The sequence below is a fragment of the Exophiala viscosa genome (genome assembly GCF_022695815.1).
Source record: "Exophiala viscosa unplaced genomic scaffold EDD37scaffold_17, whole genome shotgun sequence".
Classification (NCBI taxonomy): domain Eukaryota; kingdom Fungi; phylum Ascomycota; class Eurotiomycetes; order Chaetothyriales; family Herpotrichiellaceae; genus Exophiala; species Exophiala viscosa.
In genome coordinates, this window is record NW_026944369.1 from 311,857 (window position 1) to 332,307 (window position 20,451).

At 50.6% G+C, this 20,451-nt stretch overlaps 11 protein-coding genes across 11 annotated transcripts; 3 read left to right on the forward strand and 8 right to left on the reverse strand.

The window, feature by feature from the left end:
* Positions 1 to 118: 118 nt before the first annotated feature.
* On the reverse strand, positions 119 to 2,785 carry EDD37DRAFT_214102 (glycogen synthase). Its single transcript, XM_062810314.1, has 5 exons — positions 2,471 to 2,785; positions 2,324 to 2,421; positions 2,001 to 2,276; positions 392 to 1,950; positions 119 to 343 (listed from the first exon to the last, which is right to left on the reverse strand). Exons 1-5 carry the CDS (start codon positions 2,544 to 2,546, stop codon positions 229 to 231), a joined length of 2,124 nt encoding a protein of 707 aa, XP_062665465.1. The 5' UTR covers positions 2,547 to 2,785; the 3' UTR covers positions 119 to 228.
* Positions 2,786 to 3,816: 1,031 nt separating this feature from the next.
* EDD37DRAFT_214159 (farnesyl pyrophosphate synthase) lies at positions 3,817 to 5,233 on the reverse strand. Its single transcript, XM_062810315.1, has 2 exons — positions 4,909 to 5,233; positions 3,817 to 4,858 (listed from the first exon to the last, which is right to left on the reverse strand). Exons 1-2 carry the CDS (start codon positions 5,026 to 5,028, stop codon positions 3,935 to 3,937), a joined length of 1,044 nt encoding a protein of 347 aa, XP_062665466.1. The 5' UTR covers positions 5,029 to 5,233; the 3' UTR covers positions 3,817 to 3,934.
* A 205-nt stretch (positions 5,234 to 5,438) lies between these two features.
* On the forward strand, positions 5,439 to 6,530 carry EDD37DRAFT_660289 (XPA protein C-terminus-domain-containing protein; the record flags this gene model as incomplete). Its single annotated transcript, XM_062819097.1, has 1 exon — positions 5,439 to 6,530. One exon carries the CDS (start codon positions 5,439 to 5,441, stop codon positions 6,528 to 6,530), a length of 1,092 nt encoding a protein of 363 aa, XP_062665467.1.
* Positions 6,531 to 7,035: 505 nt separating this feature from the next.
* On the forward strand, positions 7,036 to 10,011 carry EDD37DRAFT_214193 (Ca2+/calmodulin-dependent protein kinase). The gene is made up of 3 exons (XM_062810317.1): positions 7,036 to 7,484; positions 7,539 to 9,389; positions 9,442 to 10,011. The coding sequence occupies exons 1-3, from the start codon at positions 7,127 to 7,129 to the stop codon at positions 9,702 to 9,704; spliced, it is 2,472 nt and encodes an 823-aa protein (XP_062665468.1). The 5' UTR covers positions 7,036 to 7,126; the 3' UTR covers positions 9,705 to 10,011.
* Positions 9,744 to 11,827, reverse strand: EDD37DRAFT_675728 (uncharacterized protein; the record flags this gene model as incomplete). Its single annotated transcript, XM_062819546.1, has 7 exons — positions 9,744 to 10,264; positions 10,327 to 10,405; positions 10,458 to 10,650; positions 10,697 to 10,757; positions 10,805 to 11,271; positions 11,332 to 11,471; positions 11,548 to 11,827. The coding sequence occupies 7 exons, from the start codon at positions 11,825 to 11,827 to the stop codon at positions 10,138 to 10,140; spliced, it is 1,347 nt and encodes a 448-aa protein (XP_062665469.1). The 3' UTR covers positions 9,744 to 10,137.
* A 660-nt stretch (positions 11,828 to 12,487) lies between these two features.
* EDD37DRAFT_214181 (major facilitator superfamily domain-containing protein) lies at positions 12,488 to 14,339 on the reverse strand. Its single transcript, XM_062810316.1, has one exon. It carries the CDS (start codon positions 14,256 to 14,258, stop codon positions 12,534 to 12,536), a length of 1,725 nt encoding a protein of 574 aa, XP_062665470.1. The 5' UTR covers positions 14,259 to 14,339; the 3' UTR covers positions 12,488 to 12,533.
* Positions 14,340 to 14,931: 592 nt separating this feature from the next.
* On the reverse strand, positions 14,932 to 15,369 carry EDD37DRAFT_613909 (uncharacterized protein; the record flags this gene model as incomplete). The annotated part of the gene is made up of 1 exon (XM_062815491.1): positions 14,932 to 15,369. One exon carries the CDS (start codon positions 15,367 to 15,369, stop codon positions 14,932 to 14,934), a length of 438 nt encoding a protein of 145 aa, XP_062665471.1.
* A 141-nt stretch (positions 15,370 to 15,510) lies between these two features.
* Positions 15,511 to 16,622, reverse strand: EDD37DRAFT_613910 (uncharacterized protein; the record flags this gene model as incomplete). Its single annotated transcript, XM_062815492.1, has 4 exons — positions 15,511 to 15,937; positions 15,997 to 16,166; positions 16,214 to 16,478; positions 16,528 to 16,622. 4 exons carry the CDS (start codon positions 16,620 to 16,622, stop codon positions 15,511 to 15,513), a joined length of 957 nt encoding a protein of 318 aa, XP_062665472.1.
* Positions 16,623 to 18,139: 1,517 nt separating this feature from the next.
* EDD37DRAFT_669998 (uncharacterized protein) lies at positions 18,140 to 18,648 on the reverse strand (the record flags this gene model as incomplete). The annotated part of the gene is made up of 2 exons (XM_062819349.1): positions 18,259 to 18,648; positions 18,140 to 18,193 (listed from the first exon to the last, which is right to left on the reverse strand). The coding sequence occupies exons 1-2, from the start codon at positions 18,385 to 18,387 to the stop codon at positions 18,140 to 18,142; spliced, it is 183 nt and encodes a 60-aa protein (XP_062665473.1). The 5' UTR covers positions 18,388 to 18,648.
* EDD37DRAFT_669999 (DHS-like NAD/FAD-binding domain-containing protein) lies at positions 18,329 to 19,605 on the reverse strand (the record flags this gene model as incomplete). The annotated part of the gene is made up of 2 exons (XM_062819350.1): positions 18,329 to 19,306; positions 19,367 to 19,605. 2 exons carry the CDS (start codon positions 19,603 to 19,605, stop codon positions 18,427 to 18,429), a joined length of 1,119 nt encoding a protein of 372 aa, XP_062665474.1. The 3' UTR covers positions 18,329 to 18,426.
* A 37-nt stretch (positions 19,606 to 19,642) lies between these two features.
* Positions 19,643 to 20,299, forward strand: EDD37DRAFT_613912 (uncharacterized protein; the record flags this gene model as incomplete). The annotated part of the gene is made up of 1 exon (XM_062815493.1): positions 19,643 to 20,299. The coding sequence occupies one exon, from the start codon at positions 19,643 to 19,645 to the stop codon at positions 20,297 to 20,299; it is 657 nt and encodes a 218-aa protein (XP_062665475.1).
* Between the last annotated feature and the right edge of the window lie 152 nt (positions 20,300 to 20,451).

A 20,451-nucleotide genomic window follows, 5' to 3' on the forward strand; every position in this document is an offset into this window, starting at 1 on the left:
TTGATACATCAAGATCCTGTTATCGAACAAGTTGCCGGACACGTTCTTGGTTGGAAATGTCCACTCCACTTCAGATGATTACTTCGCCGCTCGGAATTTTGCTGCGCCTTTTGATGATGGTAATAACCTCTTCTTCCAGTGCCTGGTGCAACTCAGCTGACGTTCCTGTCCCCTTCACAATGTGAGATATCCAATCTCGCTACATCCTGACTACCCAGTAAGTCCTCTTCACGAACCGTTCCCGTTCATGCCACCGACAAGTGGCGCGGGAGAGTTGGCCTCAGAGCCTTTCTTGGACTTGAGCGTCAGGGGAAAAGGGTAGTCTTCCGGTTCGTCTTCCTCACTAGAAACAGAGTTAGTATTGGCCCAACACAGCCCCGGAATCACTTACGGTAACCGCCAGGCAATGTAGTCCTCTGTGCTGAGACCCTCTTTGCCTTCCTGCAATGATGCAAAGTCTCCAGGTGTCATCATACCAGATCGATCTCTGGGCGATCCAGGGACCGACAAAGGTCGGGAGATCTTCTGCTCAGTGCCCCCAATGATGTCGTCAAATTCATCAGCATCTTCAAAGGAGTCTGGATAGGCGCGTCGAAGAGCCAATTGTCTGGCTTTGACGTACTCCATGCCCATGCGCTTCCAATCAAGAAGGTCACTTAGACGCTCTGTACGATTACGCTGATTGATGCGTTGTCTTCGACTTTTGTTGGCGAAATCGTACATGTAATCTGTTAATTGGTTGACCGAGTCATCCACCCCCTTGTTTCTCCGATCCACAATGTAAATGCCATAATCGGATGAGTTCTCAATCAGCTCTTCCATATAGCAACCAAAACCTGAGAGATTGGTAGTGATGGAGGGGACGCCCATGACAGTACACTCTGCTGGTGTGTATCCCCAGGGCTCATAGTATGAAGCGAAGATCCCGAGGTGAGTACCTCTGACGAAATCGTCATAGTCCAACGATAGGACTGGGTTGGCTGAGTTCAGGAATTCGGGGTGGAAGACGACCTTGACACGATCAGAGGAATGGTTGAACAATTGAACGCGGCGCAACTGATTCAAAACAGGGTCCTCTGAGTCATTGACCATGTTGTGCGTGACAATTGGTGGCAACTGGTGTCTTTTCATGGCAAAGAGTCGACGTCGAAGCATGACCCGATCGGCCGGCGTGATGAGCTCCTTGTCATCCGGCATGCCATCTCCTTCTTTCCAGTGCACAGATCTTTCGAACAGTCTCCGGCCGATGCCGCGTTCGATGTTGGAGACAGTGTCGGCCAGCGCTTTTGTGACAGCTTGACCTTTCAAAGAGTCTACGGACAGCGAGGTCGTCTGTGCCGGCATGATCATGAATGCAACAACGGTCGTCTTACTGCCTGTAACCTTGAGTCTGTGATTCAGCCGTGCCAAGGACTCAATGAACATGTCAACGCCCTTGTTTCGGTATTCATATCTTCCAGCTGTGAAGAAGTACAAGGTGTTGTCCAAGTCGAAGTCCAAGTGCCCATAGAAGTGACCTCGCACGAAATCGTGTATCTTCTCTTTCTGTACAGAGTGAAGATTCTGAAATTCGTGAACTGCCGAGAATTTCTTGACATTCAGCCCATTGGGCAAGACACCGTCCGGCTTTCGCTTTAGGAGATGCTCACTTTCGAAGGCGGTAATGTGTGAAACAGTGGTGAAGACGTCGCAAGAATGGGTCGCGGCTCTTTCGACGCAGTATCTGTGGTAGATCCCTCGCTTTCCAGCTTCTGCATCGACATCAAACCATTGAAGGTTGTTATAGAAATCCACAGAACCAGCACACAAGTAACGACCAAGTAGCGTAGCGTGCGTTGTGAAGATAGTAGTCAAATCCATCTGACGCTTCTTGGTCAGGGGAAGGGCGACACCAGCAAGCCACTCGTGAAAGTGGGCAATTATGGCACGGCTCGTCTCGCGGGAGAGAAACTGCAGAATGTTAGCATACGTGTAGAGTTTCGTCTTTCACAAGTACACACTTCACCAAGGAACCAGGCGACAAGGTAACCAAATACAATGGCCTCATTTGTCTCATGATCACCAACAGGCGAAGGGATTCCCGCTGCTGACCAGAGGTCTGCCTTCCATTCGTCAAGCCAGCGGTAGCCCGTTCCGGTATTGATGAGCAGAACTCTTGGAGCGCCTTCGATCAGCCATCGTCCATACATGACCTCGATTCCTCGCTCTTGCATAGATGCGATGGTCTCGCGTAAGGGGCCGGCAGGAGGTTCGAGTTCTTCAACTTCGACAGCGGCCTGGACCTGTCAATTCGTGTTTCGCAAGACGAGGAGGAAGCTCATACCGAATTCTTATTCAGAGGCCCGATAAGCGTATATCTTTCGCCATATTCCGCCGTGGTCACAGGAGCCTTTGACTTGAGTACGGAGTAGATACCACCCACTGGCCGAAGTTAGCACATGGGAATGAGGTTGCCGGACAGGACCTGTACCTCGATTCGCGACTTCGGTTGCGATCTCGAACAGCAGATGGTTCTTGATATCTCGTTTCCCCGTATCTCCGTTCATCTCGACGGTCTGAAGTTGTCGTGAAGAAAACGGTAGGCGAGCTTCGTAGGAAGAGGGAAGGGTTGCGATGCTCGGAGCAGCTCCCCCGCAAAATGTCACAGCGCAGGTCGTTTGGAAAGCTCAATGATGTGATGGTCCAACACGACGGGGAGAACTTCGAGCTTGGAATCTTGCCGTAGAAGCAGTGTCTGAGAATGAATGAAAGTCGACACACTAATTATGAGAGAGAAACGGTGAGACTGTAGCTTGGGGGAGAAATCGAGGCAGGCTGGGCCGAAATGCAGAAAGCGATCTATGGGGCGGGTTCGTTTGGTGGAAAGAGGAGTCGAAGTGGAAAGACAATAAGGATCCACTGAAGGACAAGGGCAAGATTGTTCTCGACACTTGCAACGAGCCACACGCCGATATTTACTGCGGTGATTGCTAAACCAATGGCACGCTTCCTGATATGTGAGGAACACCAAAGATCTATCAACTTCTATTTCACCGTTGAAGAAAGCGCCGGTCTTTTCTTCGCAGAAAATAATACCTGGTAGCTGTTAATGTACGGTCTTAAGCTAATAAAAAGGTAAAACCGCAGCCATCGGATGGGTACCGGTGATGCAATGGTGGTCTGCTTTCCATTTCCAAAGCTCTGCTCTGGAGAAGCTTCGCCTGCAATGGGCCTGTAATGCCACGCATGACAGCATGTGCCCACTTGAACCTCCAACGACGTCCTCAACGTCATTTTTTGCCTCGGGGCTCCCACATCGAGTAAAGTACCGCTGGACTCCAGGCTGTGGGATAGCCACTCGCTGGCTCTCATTTGTGTGGTACCTATCCGGGCCTTTTTTTCCATTGGGTCAAAACCTGCACGTCCTGAGGGGCGGCAGCGAGTCGCTGCCAGATTGTGATTGACGAACCAGCAACAAGCATCCCCAAACACCATGTTGCGATACCGGGGTCCCGCATTCATGTTCTTTCCATGCGAGCGGCCAGTGCATACTGTGCGTGCTTCTCCGCAGCATGTCCATGTGCAGAAATACGATGAGCTTGATTCCAGCAAAGTGGCATTGTTTGACACGGAGCACGTTCGATATCCAGCAGATAAAAAAAGTCGGTACCGTGACAGCAAACCGGTGATTATACTGTTAGATCCGATCACACTCGCCATGGCAAGGCCAAGCGGTAGTACGTTGGGCGCGCAGGACTCGGTATAGAAAACGAGGCACAAGATCTGTTTGGATGTGAAGACCTACTGCACAACGTTGAGAGTGTGCTACTTTCGCTGGAAGCCGGCTCGACGTGTTTCGTTGCTGAGCTTGGATGCACACACGAGGTTCTGCTAACGACTCTGAGACTGTGTTGCTTCATGCAAAACGGACGACATGAATCAAGGTTCTCATGTTCTACTTGCTCCGCTTGTAGATTTTGGCCAAAAATACCTCGAAGACGCCTTTCCTCAACCCCTCGCTTTCATCAAGTGCCGCAATCATTTGTCGAATCTCGCCAACACGCTTCTCCTCATAGTCGTGGTATCTTTTTTCCAGTTCCAATTCATTGTACAGTTCCTTGACCTTTGCCTCCGTTGCGTCGTCCTTCTGACCATAGTTTTCGTTCAACACTTGCCTCTGCGCAGGCGTGCATATCAAGAGCGCTTGGTTGACCAACCACCCACACTTGTTATCTTTGATATCTGTTCCAATCTTTCCAATCACGGCAGGATCCCCAAATGCATCGAGATAGTCGTCCTGTATCTGGAAGTACTCTCCGAGAGGGATGAGGATGTCATGTGCTTGCTTCAGGTTTTGCGGAGTCGCCAACCGAAGGTAGTGTAGTGCAAGAGCGACAGGCAAGTAGAAGGAGTAATATGCTGTCTTGTAAATCACGATGAAGGTGTATTTTTGCATGCTGAAGTTATTCAAATCGACATGGTCCTCAGGGGCTGTGATCAAGTCGCAGAGTTGGCCAAGCTCAGTTTGCCAGGTAATTTCATGAAACAATTCCATCAGATCGAGGTATGCAGGATGCGATCGAAAGTGTTTCTTGAGAATTAGGTATATTGCAGACTCCAGCATGAAAGCGTCGTTGATGGCGATCATCCCAACCCCAGGTTGTCGATACCAACATGGCTCTCCCCGACGTGTGATGCTTGCATCCATAATGTCATCGCTGACCAAGAAGAAGGCCTGCAGCAGCTCGGTCAGCCACCCAAGCGTGGCAAGGTCTTTGAATTCTTCGGAGGAAAGCGATCGTTCAAGGAGTTGGGATGCGGTATCTGGTACTGACATGCCTCTGTTCAGCTTGCCACCAGGTGTATTCGCATTGAGCGACTGCCCATGTAAGTCAGTCACATTTCATCTGCAACATTCAGATAACCAACCTTTTCAAACCATTGTACCGCATTGTCAGGCAAGTTGAACTTTTTGGCTTCGCCCAGGACATCCTTGACCAGGGCAGGAAAGACTTGTTCAAAGTCTGCACGTGGAGTCTTTGTCGCCATGGTTGGAAAAGAGGCAGACACCACTCAGAGACGGAGGATTAGCTTGTGTTATTGTTGTTGGCGCATGGGTTGTGAGTGTGAGATGCCAGCTGCATTATTGAGAAACCCGTGAAACTTCTGACCGCTGTTGCTGCCACCACGGAGACATCATACACCGAGTGGCGCTAGATGCAAGTAAAGTCAGGCACAGTTCGTTCTAAGCGAATCATTTTCCGAACGTCATCTTGCCGGCGCAGCCTTCAGTTTGCACGCCTGCACCAGATCTCTTTCTCCGCACTTGCGCTTTAAACCCTCCAGCCTTTCCATCCTTCAATTCCTGGAAAATTGCCATTCAAAAGTCTGTCGCGTGGCGGATCGAGTGCTTCCTTCCTCGACCTCATCAACTTTTACGACTGTTCAAGCGTGTAATCATGTCGGTGCGACCGTCGACGCCGCCCCGGCAGAGTGGCGAATCTCATGCGGCTTCACCATTGACCCCGGAACAGGTGAGGAGGATAGAGATCAACCGGCTGAAGGCAAAAGCCCTTCGCGAACAAAGAGAAGCCGAAGCTGCCACAAAACTAAACCCCCGAAGGTCAGATACCTCAGCAACGGGTCAGAAACGAACATTTGATGTCTTTGCTGGCGCTCCTGCTACCCAGCGAAACGCAAGTACGCAAGCGGATGCTGTCCGGCCGCTCGAGGCGATTCAGCCTGCGCGAAACCTCGCAAAGTATATCGAGTATGATTTCAGTAAGATGACGGATACGAAGGGCGGGTTTCTGACCGCAGACGATGACCCTCACAATAAGGCGATGCACTCAAACGAATTGGAGGCAAAACCTTCCAACGTGACCCAGAGAGAATGGGAAAGACAGCAACTCCTGAGGTCGCTGAGAAATCAAAAAGCAGGGCCATTTGAACCTGGAATCAGCGCTTCTAATGATCAAAAAATCAGCTCGTGCCGCGAGTGTGGCACCCTTGAAGTGGATTGGAAATGGCTCGATGTGTTCGACCTTGCGGTTTGTAATGCTTGCAAAGAGAAGTTTCCGGAGAAATACAGCTTGCTCACAAAGACCGAGGCGAGGGAGGACTATCTCCTGACTGAACCCGAACTAAAGGACGAAAACCTACTTCCTCATCTCGAGAGACCCAACCCGCACAAGTCGACTTGGCATAACATGTTTCTCTACCTCCGCTGTCAGGTGGAAGAGTATGCTTTCTCGGAAAAGAGATGGGGCTCTGCGGAAGTGCTCGATGCCGAGTTTGAGAAGAGGGAGACAGAGAAAAAGAGACGCAAGGAGAACAAATTCAAGTCAAGACTGGCTGACCTGAAAAAGAGGACTAGAGTTGAAGCGCATCAGCGTAGTCGCAAAGGTGGAGGAGGCGGTAATTTTGGCGACGACCTTGGTGACGGAAAACACGCTCACGAGTTCGGTCGGCCGGTGGACAACCCAGACACCGGAATGCCGGTCAAGAAGTGTATCATCTGTGGTTTGGAGGTTGAAGAACTGGAGTTATGAGTGTTTTGGTTACTCGAAGCATTGATTCTCGATACCCAATTCCACTGTCGCGATATTTGCCGTTGTATTGCCTTCAGTCCCTATCCAAACCACTTCATCTCTCTCACGAGATAATACGGTCATTTTAAAACGGTGCAGTAATTCTTCGCAGTTGAAAAGGTATGAGTATGTGCATGGTTCGTGATTGAGGTACTGTACGTAAACCTTACTGTAAATCTGGAGGCGTCCGTGACGGAGCCGTGTCTGGCGCTAAATTTCCTTGCCTGCGGCCAAACACGAACGACACTGCCACCTCTCATGCCGACGACTAGCAAAGCGACATCTTTTCCCAATGCGCCAGCACTCGCACCAATAACTTTCCGTCCGTTGTTCGACCATTGTTCTGCTTTCTCACTTGATATCCAGCCCCCATAACTCCTGTCCACGTCAAACCACCTTGATCGAAGCCAGCTCGCCCACTCTTCACATTTGTCCATATTCTACCACCATGGCTAGATGAGACGCTCATACCTGCAGAAGCGCCCGGAAGCGCAATATGGCGTGGCAGTCCGGGGCCGGTGGGAGCAGCGTCGGAGGGATGGCCACTGGAGAGCCAAATGGCGTCCAGGCATACACGCTGCAGGGTAAATGCTTCTTGTCATTCAGCAGACTCCTCCCTAACCTGTGCGATAGGTGTCATGCGGTTTCTACAGACGGAATGGCACAGACACGAACGAGACCGGAATGCCTGGGAAATTGAGCGCGAAGAGATGAAGAACCGAGTTGCGATTCTTGAAGGCGAAACGAGAACAAGCAAAGGCATACGGACGTCGCTTGAAAGACACGTGAAACTCCTTGAAGTCGCTCTGAAGAGAGAACGCGAACGAGCGCGTAGTGTGGTCAAGGGCGAAGAGGTTGAATCACAAAAAGGCGCCGAAGAGCTTGCGCGTGACAAGCTCAAGGCAGTCGGAAAAGGTAGGAGAACTCTTTGTGCTCGTGTGATCTTTCAGGACTAACGCGGGAGGACAGATTCATCTCTCAACAGCGTCGGCCATTTTGACCAAGAGATCGATGCCGAAAGTCACTTGATTCAGGGCGTACGGCAAGAGAAAGAGCGTGACAAGTCCAAAAGCTATCTGTCCAAATGTTCCTCCGAGATCACGTATCATGTTTTGCCGACGAACCATGTACCTCCCGAACTCAACGATCCCTCATTGTCGGCCAACGCAACCAATGTCTTCCCGGGACGGCAGCCGAGCCAGCAAGAGCTCCAAGAAGCGTACCTGCAGCTGCAACAGGTGAAGCAGCAGCAGCACCGCAATATCGCCATGGTTAGGGAAAGTGCTGCACCTCAACAGCAAACCTTTGCCGAATCGACTGCGCTCTCGCGGAACAACACGCAAATAAATGCCGAAGGCACCCAAAGAGGTGACACAGAGGGCCGAATACCTGAACAGATGATCCAACCGGTGCCGGCTGTGGATTCGAGGAAGATTTTTTACAACGAACAACTGCATATCCCTGAAGAACAAGTCGAGTCCATCTCCCACAGTTTTGATGCTTACGGACGCGAAATCCAGTTGAACGACCAGACCGAGCTGCGGTCAGTGGAAGACCATAAGCAGGAGATTTCAGACGCCTGGGACTTCGACGATGGGCCTTCGCATCAGGAGAAGACGGAGCCAACAGCACAGCACAGGCCTGATGTCGAGGTTTTCCCGAGCGCAAACCTGACTCCTTCAAAATCTCCCCCTCGTGCGCCAGGCTCCTATCGCAGGAAGAGCTCTGGAGCAAGAAGACGAAGCGAGGGTAGCAACGATGCTCGGGAGTTGGCAGCAACAAAATCAGACGCTTCACAATTCAAGGTGCGGTTTGCTATGCGAGGGCATTTGGACGTGGTCCGTGCGGTCATCTTCACTGGAGGTGGAAGTCCTTCAGAACCCGAATTTTGTACGGCAAGTGATGATGGAGGCGTGAAGAGATGGCATATTCCCGCTTCCTACCCACATAATGTGGCTCTAGGCGACGATCTTGATCGCACCGCTCACTTCACCCATCGAGGTCACATCGGTGCAGTCTGCTCTCTGGCAGCATGTTCGGCATCTCCCAATTTCTCCAGTGGTGGCCGAGCAGCCGGTGATGGTTGGATCTTTTCAGGCGGTGAAGACGGCACGGTCAAAGTGTGGGAGCGGGGTCGAGTTGACGCGAAAGCGACCCTCGAAGGCCATAAAGATGCAGTGTGGGCGTTGTGTTGTCTTCCTGGAACGACAGGAAGCATTCTTGGCGACCGCTGTTCGCAATTCGGTGGACCAGACCGTGTTCTCCTCGTTGCTGGTGGCTCTGATGGAACCATCATGGTCTGGGCTGTGAGCACGCCTCCACAATTAAGTTCACCGCCTGCCGGGAGTCGATCAGCCAGGGGAAGCCGACGGGCAAACTCCATTTCGGCAGGCTCCAACTTTCCCAGCTCGCCTCAGCCGAGTATTGCCACTACTACACCTTTCAATTACAGCTTGGTGCATCGCATCGAACGAACACAGCATCCAGCGCCGACGTCCATCTCACCGTTAGGACCCCACGGGGAGAGTTTCGTGGTCAGCTACAATGACGCAAGCGCCCTGATATTTGACACGCGGACAGGCGAGGAGATCGTTGGAATGGCCAGCCAAGAGACCTATGACGGAACTCCGGACACGGGCATCAATGCAGTTGTCGCTAGCAGCACAGGATTTGATACTCGCGATTCGGTTGCCCCAGGTCGGCGCGGCTCGATGGGCGAAGATGATGTTGTCCATGGCGCCACGGGCTCAGAAGGTGGCGTTGAAGGTGTTGTCATTGCCGGCTACGAGGACCGATACATCCGCTTCTTCGATGCTAACAGTGGTATGTTATCCGCCCTGGTTCTGACAAGTATCGTGCTGACATTTGCTAGGGCAATGCACATACACTATGCTTGCGCATCCTTCTGCAATCTCGTCGCTGTCCTTGAGCCCGGATGGCAAGGAGTTGGTATCAGGTGGGCATGATGCAAGTTTACGATTTTGGTCCCTTGAGAAGAGGAGTTGTACACAGGAGATATCAAGTCACAGAATCATGCGGGGTGAAGGAGTCTGCAGTGTTGTTTGGAGTCCTGATGGCCGATGGGTCATTAGTTGTGGCGGCGATGGTGCTGTCAAAGTATTTTCCAGGAGTTAACCTGACAGTGATTGTTCGGGCATCAGGTCGACAAATTATCTGTTCGAATGGATCGAAAACAGTCAGCTTCAGCTTCTAAACATGAATCAATCACTAAGACTTGAAGATTGGTTTCATTTCGATCCATCCGCTCCGCCTCACTCAGTCTTGCGAAAAGTTCCCTGTAACTTGGGGGTGGCCAGCCGAGCATTCGCGCGCATGACAGCCGGATGAAGTGACGGCGCCGGGTTCACCAACGCATCTCAACTATGTTTGATCGCGCCGTGTCTGTGGGTGGCCAATGCTTCTCTGAATACCGACAGCATCCTGCATTCAAGCGGCAGGACTGCCCACCTGTCCCAGGACGTCGACAGGCCGCGGCGTCACCCAATGATCCACAGATCAGAAATCCCCGATGCGGAATCTGTGAAACCGCACGTAGAACCAATCATGTTCAACCTCCAATGACCACACCGTTGGGAAGCTTCAGTCCTACGGGCAATCCATGAATATATCCAGCGGCGAAGTCTTCACCTCTTTGTTCTGCTAATGCCTCTTCGATGTCCTTGTACATATCATAGCTGTGCATCGATGTCAGTTGAACGGAAATCCGCAAGAGTCCTGCTTGGAGATAATGACATACGCATTCATTTCTTCAATGGTCAACACCTTCTGCGGATCCTCCACTCGGTATGTTGCAATGTCCTTGTTAACTGAAAATCCTGCCTATTGTCAGATCCTCCCCATATCCTATAAGTGCACCACAAGACTTACCAATTCGTTCATTGATATTGTAGGCAGCCTTAGCAGCGGCTGCTTGGACTCTTGTCGCTCGTGGCAATCGAACTTGCTCGTAAACCGCAAGCGCCTCCGAAACGTTTCTGAAGTACTTCTTGCTGAAAAGAATGCCCAATGCGGCTGCGTCCTCGATAGCCATGCAAGCACCTTGACTTTGATGTGGCATCATCTACATTATGTCAGCTTTCTTTCCAAATCGCCAGTGTAGGACATACTGGATGGCCTGCGTCGCCTAGGAGACACACCATGCTGCGGTGTATATAGGGATAAGGTTGACTGCATCATGTTAGCTTGATGTTGACGGGCATCAGAGGTCAACCTACTGCACCCAAAGACGCCAGGGTTGGATGTCTTTGCCGATTTTCAGGTGTGCCAGCACTTGGGAGTCCAAGTTGGGGAACGGTTTCAGGAGTTCCTCCACCGGACGATCCTCGCTGCCCCATGTATGGTTGGTATAGTCACCCATGGTCCGTGGAAAAAAGCAGTAATAGGAAAGTAGCTTTCCGCCATTACACGGAGAGAGCACAATCTTATCCCACTTCCCCTCTTGGCCGCCCCAGTACTCGAGCGCGCTGTCCTGAGAGTAGTCGACAAGCCCAGCTTTGACGGCTTCTTCGGTATCAATATTGGCGTGCAGGCAGCTTTGGTCGGAAGGGGTCTTATCTGGCTGAATGCCGATCACCCCTCGAACAACCGACCCAATACCGTCTGCACCAATGATCAAATCATGCTGTGCGGACGTACCATTCCTGAAAGTAATGACTCCGGTTTGTAGATCGATGTGGTGACACTATATCCTCCGTGTCAGAAACCAGACGAAGTTGAAACGGACGCCTTCAATAGTCCTTACCTGATGATTCACCAGCAGTTTCACAGGAGTTCCATCACCCTCCTGCTGTAAGGCCGTGTCCTTGAGCATGTGATGCATATATTGCCTGTGGAACATGTTGTAGACAAAGCCCCACCGCTTCTCATAGTTATCGAGGTCGTCTGCTTGTTGTCAGAAGATGGAGTAGAAAGTAGAACCATGGGAGGTTCCATAATACATCAGGTGGAAGACACTTACAGACACTCACTGGTTCCCCTGTTCTCCAGTCACGATTGATGAGCTTCTTCAATACCACAGGATCGCCTTGGGCGACATCGACATTCCATTCATGTAGCCATCGGGTGCCGTTGGCCGCGCAAGAAACTGAAGCGCCCACTTCGCCGGCGAAGTTGGCTCGCTCATAGACGGTCACGTCGTGCCCTGCTCGACGTAAAGCGATGGCAGCAGACAGGCCGCCAATGCCCCCTCCTATGACAGCCACACTGAGCTTGTGCCATTCTTGCTGTAATGAGCCCATCTTATGTATCGAGAATACGACTGTATGAAGTGAAGTGTATGATGCGGTCCTCAACTCCAGCCAGCAATCGACAATTTGACAATATGGTCAAGGGCATAGGAGAAGACACAGCCTTTTAAGCTTTATCTGCCTGCGAGATTGATATCAAGCCTGCGGTAAGCTCATCAGCCATTCTTCCGACCCTGCTAGCCACAATTGGAGAGCGATAGGTACCGCAGATAGACCATCATACAGATGCAGCCATCGCGGTTGGCCATGATAGGCGGATGAGGGAATAAGTGTGACATCCGCTGCCGTCGGAATGTTAAGATGTCCATGCGGTGGGCCATATCTCCAAGTGATTTAGCCGCCACGAGCGGCTAAAGCACCGTCTGGATTCTTTCTCCCTTCCACATTTCAATATTTCATGACTTTCCTCAACCCACTGGATGCTTAAAGGCCAACAAACTGAGGCGACGAATCGGAAGCTACGGTTGATGCAGTCCCCAGTATCATCGGTCTGCACCTGTGGCGGGTATCTCCAGGGTCATGCACCAAGCGGCAGAGACGATAACCGCCGCAGGCTCGTTGGAGGCGGCTGCTTTCATGGAGATGATCTGAGCTTGATGGTATGACTTCGAAGACATCAATATCGAAAACTGATAGGCTTGGTTGGAAACATCATATACGTTTCGGTCTATATTTCCATATGTATTTCTACATTTGGCTATTGGGAGCTCAGTGCTGACACATTCGGTCTCGTGTCTGCGATCTTGTTATCTACGCCTGCTGCGGGTGTCGACTCGATGGTCTCTCCGTCGTTCGAAGGATCCTGCTGCGGCTGTTGCTTCTCTTGCAACTCCTGTTTCTCTTCGTTGGCCGCTGCCGCTTCTGCAGTCTTCGCCTGCTCCCGCTCCTCCGGTCGCTGCAGCCCACGATCTTTGATAAACAGACAAAGCACAAGACAAAGGCCCATCATTGGCGCTGAAACAATGAAAACAGTCCGAATAGCAGCCATATATGCGTTTCTCACCGCGTCTTCATCCGCAGAATCTAAAATCGGAAAGGCGTAGGTGTCATGCGCCAGGCTAGCAAGTCGAGGTGGCAAATTATTGCGAAGTGAGCTTTGCAAGACTTGTGCTGAGATAGAGAGTCCAACTGCACCTCCCGAACTGCGTAGGAAATTGCGGTTGGATATGACAGCTGCCCGTTGCGCTTTTGAGCAGTGTGCTTGCAAGGCTATCAGAACCGGTTGGAAAATGCAGCCAGCTCCAATACCAGAGATTGAGAGTATGACAGCAATAGCAGCAGGATGCATTGTTCGCGTGAAGCTGCAGATTAGTCCAGCCCCGAGTGTCCAAATGATGAACCCCGTCCATATCACGATTCCATAACGCTTGTAGCGGGAGATGAAAATACCAGATAACGTACTGACAATCGACTGTGGAGCGTTGATTGCGACGAGGAAAGCGCCCGAAATAATCGGATCCCAACCTCGGACATTTTGGATATACAGTGGAATGTAGTACAGATTCGAGTAGTAGACCATTCCAAAGAAGAAATTTTGCGCCAAGACTGCTGCGACAGGTGCGTTGGTATACATGTTTAGCGGCATCATGGGTAGGGTTGCTATCTTCCATTCGACGAAAAGGAAGGCCAAAAAGGACAGACCACCGATGACAAACATTGAAATGACCATCGGCGAAGACCAATCGAAGTATGAGCCACCGCCAGAAAGCGGAATCAAGATCAGCACAATAGCAATGGTGGCAGTGATGATTCCAGCCCAGTCAATGAGCTTGAATTGGTGTTTCGCGTTCCCCTTCGGCATCGTTGAGGGAAGATAGAACCATCCAATGGCACCTGCAATGGCACCACAAGGGGCAAGAAACCAAAAAAAGGCGCGCCACGTCTGATGCAACGCAAAAGCAGCAGAAAGCAGCGGTCCCACCGCATTGCCACCTCCAATGCCAGCACCCAAGAAACCTTGCCATCTTCCTCGCTCTTCGAGCGTCACGATGTCAGAGACGATCATCATAGTCAAGGAATTGATACCAGCACCCGCAATGCCACCCAGTGCACGGAACACGTAAAAGCTGGGCGCATCCGGCGCAACTCCGCAGAGGATGTCTGCCAACACTAGCATGCCTACTGAGAAAAGGAACACCGGTTTCCGTCCGTAGATGTCTGAGATGCGCGCATACATGACTTGCGTGACAGTGTTGGCGATGAGGGAGGATGTACCTGCCCATGAGATTGTATCTAGGGCCTTGAAATCTCGCGCGACTGTGGGGAGAATGGTTCCAATGCCATTTTGGTCAGCATAGCAGATGAACAGCGCCGAGGCCAGGGACGAAAAAACGATGAAGAGTTGTTTCTTCCGAAGCAGATTTGTTTGATCGTGGAGACCTGATTCCGCGGCGCGTTGGCGCAGGGCGGCTGCTGAGGGCATGTTGGAGAGAACCAGGGCATGTGGGACCGTGGTAAGAGGAACTTGCAAATCAGCTCAAGGTCGGCAGTGTCTTGCGTATTTCTGGTGAGCACTGCATCGTATCGCAAAGTAGAACGCAGAAGACCAGTGTGTTGATAACGACGAGAAAAGATCTGGAATTAAATCAAAGCGAACGATGGCGTGCCGTCTTTTCCGATGACGGAGAGCATTGAGAGATTTTGAGTGCGTCATGGACGGAATTGTGCCGGCGAGGCTGTGATAAATGCCGAAGCCAAAGCAGGGGAAGATTTTAGAGATAAATACGGTAGATCATAAAATCACATAGCGCAAGAGAGCCAAAAGACACGCGCTATCCAGCGAGCCTATTTCCCACAAAAGTGGCACCGTTTGACCGTGGTATCTATTCATGTCCGACTAGATATCCTTGATTATGTCTAAACTGGAGTGCTTCGCACACAACGATATACTGTCACCTTTGCTGCAGATCCTCAGATCTTCGCTACATATCCAGTCCAAGTTCGCATACGTGGTTATGAACACTTAGGTAAAATGAAAAAAAGTTGATAATCATTTTTGATAGACAGCTAATCTGGCGTAGTCAAGGTCGCTATCAGAACGTGAGCAGACCTCGACAGCGACTCTCCCCTCATCTCATTGGGATTCACACATCATCTTAACCAGTAAGGTGATGGTTGGTCGTACTGGGAAGCAGCCCATGGATGCACTTCGTTGTGTGGACCGACTGCAGGAAGTTTCTAAGATTTTCTGATTTTGCATGGCCGTTTGCACAAGAGGAGGGGCCCATTTCTTTACGGAATTTGGTCTCCATCTCTCTTCTGAATCCCACAGCTGAAGAAGTTGCATCGAATTCAACATCGGCCCAGCTTAGCCTTTGGTCTTTCTTGAGGTCGGTGTTCAAAACGAACCCATGAGCCAGACCTATCGGCAAGCCTTCGATTGCCAAGGAGTCGGCTGAAGTCATCAACTTTCCGTACACCGTAAACCCGCCCTCTCCATCAAGCATTTCCCCAGCTTTGAGATCTCTTTCAGCAGTGGCAACAACATCGGCGGCCCACATCTCCTTTTGTCCAGTAGGCTCCCCTCGACACATAATGCTTGCTACGGAAACTCCCAGCTCAAGCCCGATGAGGTGGTATGGTTTGAATTAGACTGCATATCTGCCTGGGGAATCGGTTTGGAGCCCGTACTGCTTGAAGCAGTCTTTTTGATACTGGCTAGGTGCTGTTTTTGATCAGCTGTATGTTTCAGTAGCGGTTTTCTGATTGATCTCACCCTCAATAATAACGTAAACACCCCAGCGAAGGTCATTGAAGACTGGCCTGCCATCAAGTTCGAGGCAAGAGACCACTTCAACGGTTCCCTTTCTCTCTAGCTGGCCACCGTCAGACCTTGGTTTCAGCACTTCTGGAAGATCGTGCGCCCCGCATGGTGGGAATCTAAGACCGTGATTTGGTGGTTTCAATCCACAGCCATTTGCAACAGCTGCCATCTCCAAAGCTGATTTCGTTCCGTCCAGGAAGGAGTTGAACATCTGAGGATTGAAATCACCCGTCGCAAGTTGTTCTCTTGTAAACCCGTAGTAGTCCCAGACAGTATCCGGTGTCGAATAATGATATTCTGGAAGGTGCTTTGTTCCTTTTCCAGCACAGACAACATCGCTACCTCCATGTTAGCGCACCCATGCAGTTACGGTATCGTCGAGTGCCAGTATACATACGATCCTGCCGTCCTTGCCCAATCTACCAGCTCGGCTATCAGAGCAGGTTGATCTCCGTATGCCATAGAATATTTAATACCTGCTTCCTTCGCTTTCCGCGTGAGTAGAGGTCCAGCTAGGACACCGGCTTCGACGTTGATCATGACAATATGCTTCTTGTGTTCACAGCACTGGCCGGTGTCAACAAGCCGCTTTCACGGATGTGCAAGGAGTGTACCAGAAGCGCATGCTTAACACCTGCTACTGGGTTACCAGTCATTTCCAATACTACATCGATTCCAGGGCTTGCGATCATTGCGGAGGCATCTTTTGTGATGATGGTCTGACCACATTCGATGCCTTCCTTGATTGATTTGGTTAGGGTAGCATCATATCGCTCTTCGGGATATCCTGTCCGCTCTAGAGCTGCCAGCGCCCGCTCGGGTGACAAATCTGCGATAGCTGCTATTCTCATACCAGCCGTACGATGCGACTGCGAGCTGCTGAAGCGAAAATCAGATGCAAGTATGCAACAAAGACACCACGACTTACAACATCGACCCGAACTTTCCTGCCCCAATAATGGCAATTTGGATAGGTTTACCATCATCCTCTAGCTGAGCTAGTTTACTTGAAAGATTCGTCATGTTTGATCTTGACAACGACAGAGAAAGTCTTTCAGCGGAAGTGGAAAATTTGAGTAGTTCAAAAGATGGACAAGATTATTGCGCATGCAGCTAATATCTTTGGGATCCGAAACACGTATTTTGTCTTCAACTAAAGTCCACCCAAGCCCCTAATGGACTCAGAGTGTAGACAGGGATATCGTCAGAGAGGGAACAGAAGAGCGGGGCTTCCTTAAAGACCTCAGGAGTGGCGTCATTTTGCTTAGGATCGTTGTAATACCGAGACTCGACTGCCGGATACAGTTTAGCTGGAAGATCAGTCAAATTCCTGTTCTCACGTCGATAGTATACCGAGCTCGAGGTAGTTCAGGAACATTGTACTGCTCCCGGCAAGCCATGTTCCAAGGAAAATGGCACCGTTTGACGGAGAGTACACCGACGGTACAAACTCGAAGTCCAACAGGTTCGCCACGGCGAGTGCCTTGACTATATGCTAGTATGACTATACGATGGAGCCAGCGTTGGTAGGAGCCGGCTCCTAAAAAGACGGCTCCCTAGGGATCCGTCTCCTGACGGCCGTCTCCTTGATATCGCCAGGGAGCCGTTTCCCACCGTCTCCTCATACTATCGTTAGTTCCTTGGCATGCCCTTGGCACTGTTTGGATGCGCGAAACACGCGATCGAGTACCTGTACACGTAAAATTGTTAGTAAACTAACTCACAGGATATCCGACAACATACTTGCAAGTGTTGAAACATCCTCCTCACCTACCTCTAGTACTCGTAGGGCCACCGTATTCGATAGCCTCCTAGAGCGACGATACTCATACGTAATTAGACCCTATGATCAATACCAATAAACGCCATTAGGAAATAGAATATAGGCAAAACTCGCCTATAGTTATTCCTAAAAGGCCTGAGTTGATTTTATCTAGCTTTATCTCTCGCAGTATAAAATCAATAGGGTAGCACGACCAAGACGACGATTTTAATCGATATATAAAAGTCGAGCTATTAAAGATAATAAAGTAAAAGAAAGAGAATATCTTTCGATAGTAAATAAATTACTTCTATCTTAAACTTCGTTAGTAAGCTTTCGATACGCTATCGATACCTACAATATCCGCAGAGCTTAAGCGGGTGTTTAGCCAGGCGAAGAGGACGATTATAACCGATCGCAACCGACTGTCGGCGTCAAGTTTCGAGGCGATATAGTGTTTGAAGTATTGGCTCGACCAGGGCATATATACGATTACCTAATTAGGCAGGAGACGGCTCAGGAGACGGCTCCCGTCTCCTAGGGGGGCCCTCCTAGGAGCCGGAGACGTGGGAGACGGCTCCTACCAACGCTGGATGGAGCTGAGGGCCTTCCTCCTGCCACTCATCTTCTGCTTCATGAGATCTTATCTGACGCCTCCGAACGAGGATTCTTGTGGGCTAACATTCGAGCACCGAGGGTATTTATATCATGACTCCCACCATGGTTTCTGGCGTCTACATCTTGATGGCTTTTGCCAGAAGGCAGACTCCGCTGTCAATCACATTTTGGGCTTCTTTTGTGTTGGGGGGACCATATCAAGCCATGAAAAGTCCTGTTTAGGGTAAGTATTTGGCCACAGAAAGCAATCTGAGTCGCTGGAGGAACAACCAAACTCACCATGGGCAAATCAGACTGAGGATCAATAATGACATTGACCACCACAGGTACTCGAGCCTCGAAGCCTATCTTTGTAGCTTCTTTCAATTCGTCGGGTGTGCGAGCCTCAGTTCCTATACCACCAGCCATTTTGGCAATCTTGTGATAATTAGTTTGGTATCCGAGAGATCAAGCTGTAAGACCTTTGCCCTCGGTAGTGGTTCCAGCAACAGTATTTCTTTGGCGTTCAGCATATTTCTCGGCTGAATCTGTGTCTCCTCGATATAAACCACTGTTATTCATCACAAAGATCAAGACGTCCATCTGGAATCGTGCCATGCTTTCGACTTCCACCGCAGAGAAGCCGAAGGCACTATCACCTTCAATGGCCACGATCTTCTTCCGGCCTGGGCTGCCAGCTAATCCTTCAGGCTCTGGAAAGTTATATGCGGCGTAAGCCGCGATCGCATAGCCCAACCCAACACCCATAGTGGCATACGTGCCAGCATCCAGCCGCGTCCGAGGATGCTCCATGGTGGATATCGACCGGGAAATATCCATGGCGTTGGCTCCTTCGGAGACGTAAACGATATCACCGTTTTCAGGGACTGACAGGCTGTTCAAGGTGGATTTGATGATACCGGAGGCTCGCTCAAATGGCATAGGGATCTTGTTGACTGAGGCCTTTTTCGCCGCCTTCTCCTCATTCCTGGACTTGGCAGCTTGAAGCTCGCGAAAGAACGCCGAAGACTGTCCTTGCCAGCGCCATCCTCCCAGCTCGGAGATAATCTGATCAACTACCAGGCCAACATCTCCGACAAGGCTCAGTGCTGGATCACCTCCATTCTTTCCGAGCTCGTCAGCAACCAGGTCTACCTGAATGACCTTTGCAGCTGGATTCCACTTGGGAGCCAGTCCGAAGGAAAGTATCCAGTTCAACTTTGCGCCGAGAACCAAGACAACGTCAGCACCCTTGAGTGCGGTTGACCTGGCAGCAGAAACGTTGTACACGCTCGAATCAGGCACAATAACTTTTCCCATGGGTGTTGGGACAAAACGTATGCCGGTGCTACAGAAAGAGAATTAGGCAATGCTTCTTTCCATTGGAAGGAAATGATCATAGTCTTACTGTTCGATCAGATTCCGGATCTGTTGCTCAGCACGTGCGTACGCTGCTCCTTTGCCCAGAATCACCAAAGGTGCTTTGGCTGTCTTGAGAGCTTCCACAACGTCTTTTATCTTATTATCTGGCGCAATTGACTTGGGTGCTTCGATCAATGGCGATAGTTGTTGTCTTGGGATATCAAAGTCTCCCAAGATTAGATTCGCGGGCAGGTCAACAAATGCAGGACCAGGGCGACCGAACATCGCTGCACGATAGGCATCCTTGATGAATGTCGGTAACATGTCAGGATATGGAGGACGTAGTGCGACCTTTGCGTGCGGCGTTAGCAGCGAGATAGCATCAACTTCTTGGAATGCCATTTTGTTCGCATTATGGGTCTCGCTGGAGCCTGCGAGCACCAACAAAGGCCATGAGTTGGCGGCCGCATGTGGTATCTATCACGACTTCGACATTCCGCTTCGTTCTCAAGAGGAGATTGGTCAGGGTGGTGGACTGAGCGGCAGTATCCGAAACTTCACGTCGGCTATCGCGGTAGCAGTATACACTGCAACGCTGAGCAATCGCTTGTTGACAACAATTCCGCAAGAGGTCTACCCAGTGGCTCGCAGACTCGGGCTACCGGAAAGATCTCTGGCTGCTCTCGCTAGCGCACTCAAAGGCGCAAGTTCCTACGACAGTGTACCGGGCTTGACACCTGCGATCAAAGCCGCCGTCCAAGCCCCATTTCGACTCGCCTTCAAGAACGCGGCCAGCACAGTATTCTTAGTGATCCTAGCATTCTCAGGCACTGCCATCATCCTGGCATTCTTCACCACAAACAGTGATAAGAGCACAGAGCACTATGTTGCAGGAGGCCTTCACGGAACGAAAGACGAGAAGAAATACCTGGAAGAGTTAAAGCATGAGCAACACGCCTCCTTGACGCCACCGAAGTAAGGTCGTATGGGTTTGCGCCAAAGATAGATGATGGCGGTAGCTAAGCATCTAAATCTAAACGCCGTCGTCCTCTTCGATTCTGCATTTGTGGACATGAGCTTAACAACCACATATAAGAAGGACTGTCTTTCAGCTAGTACTGACAGCCCAGG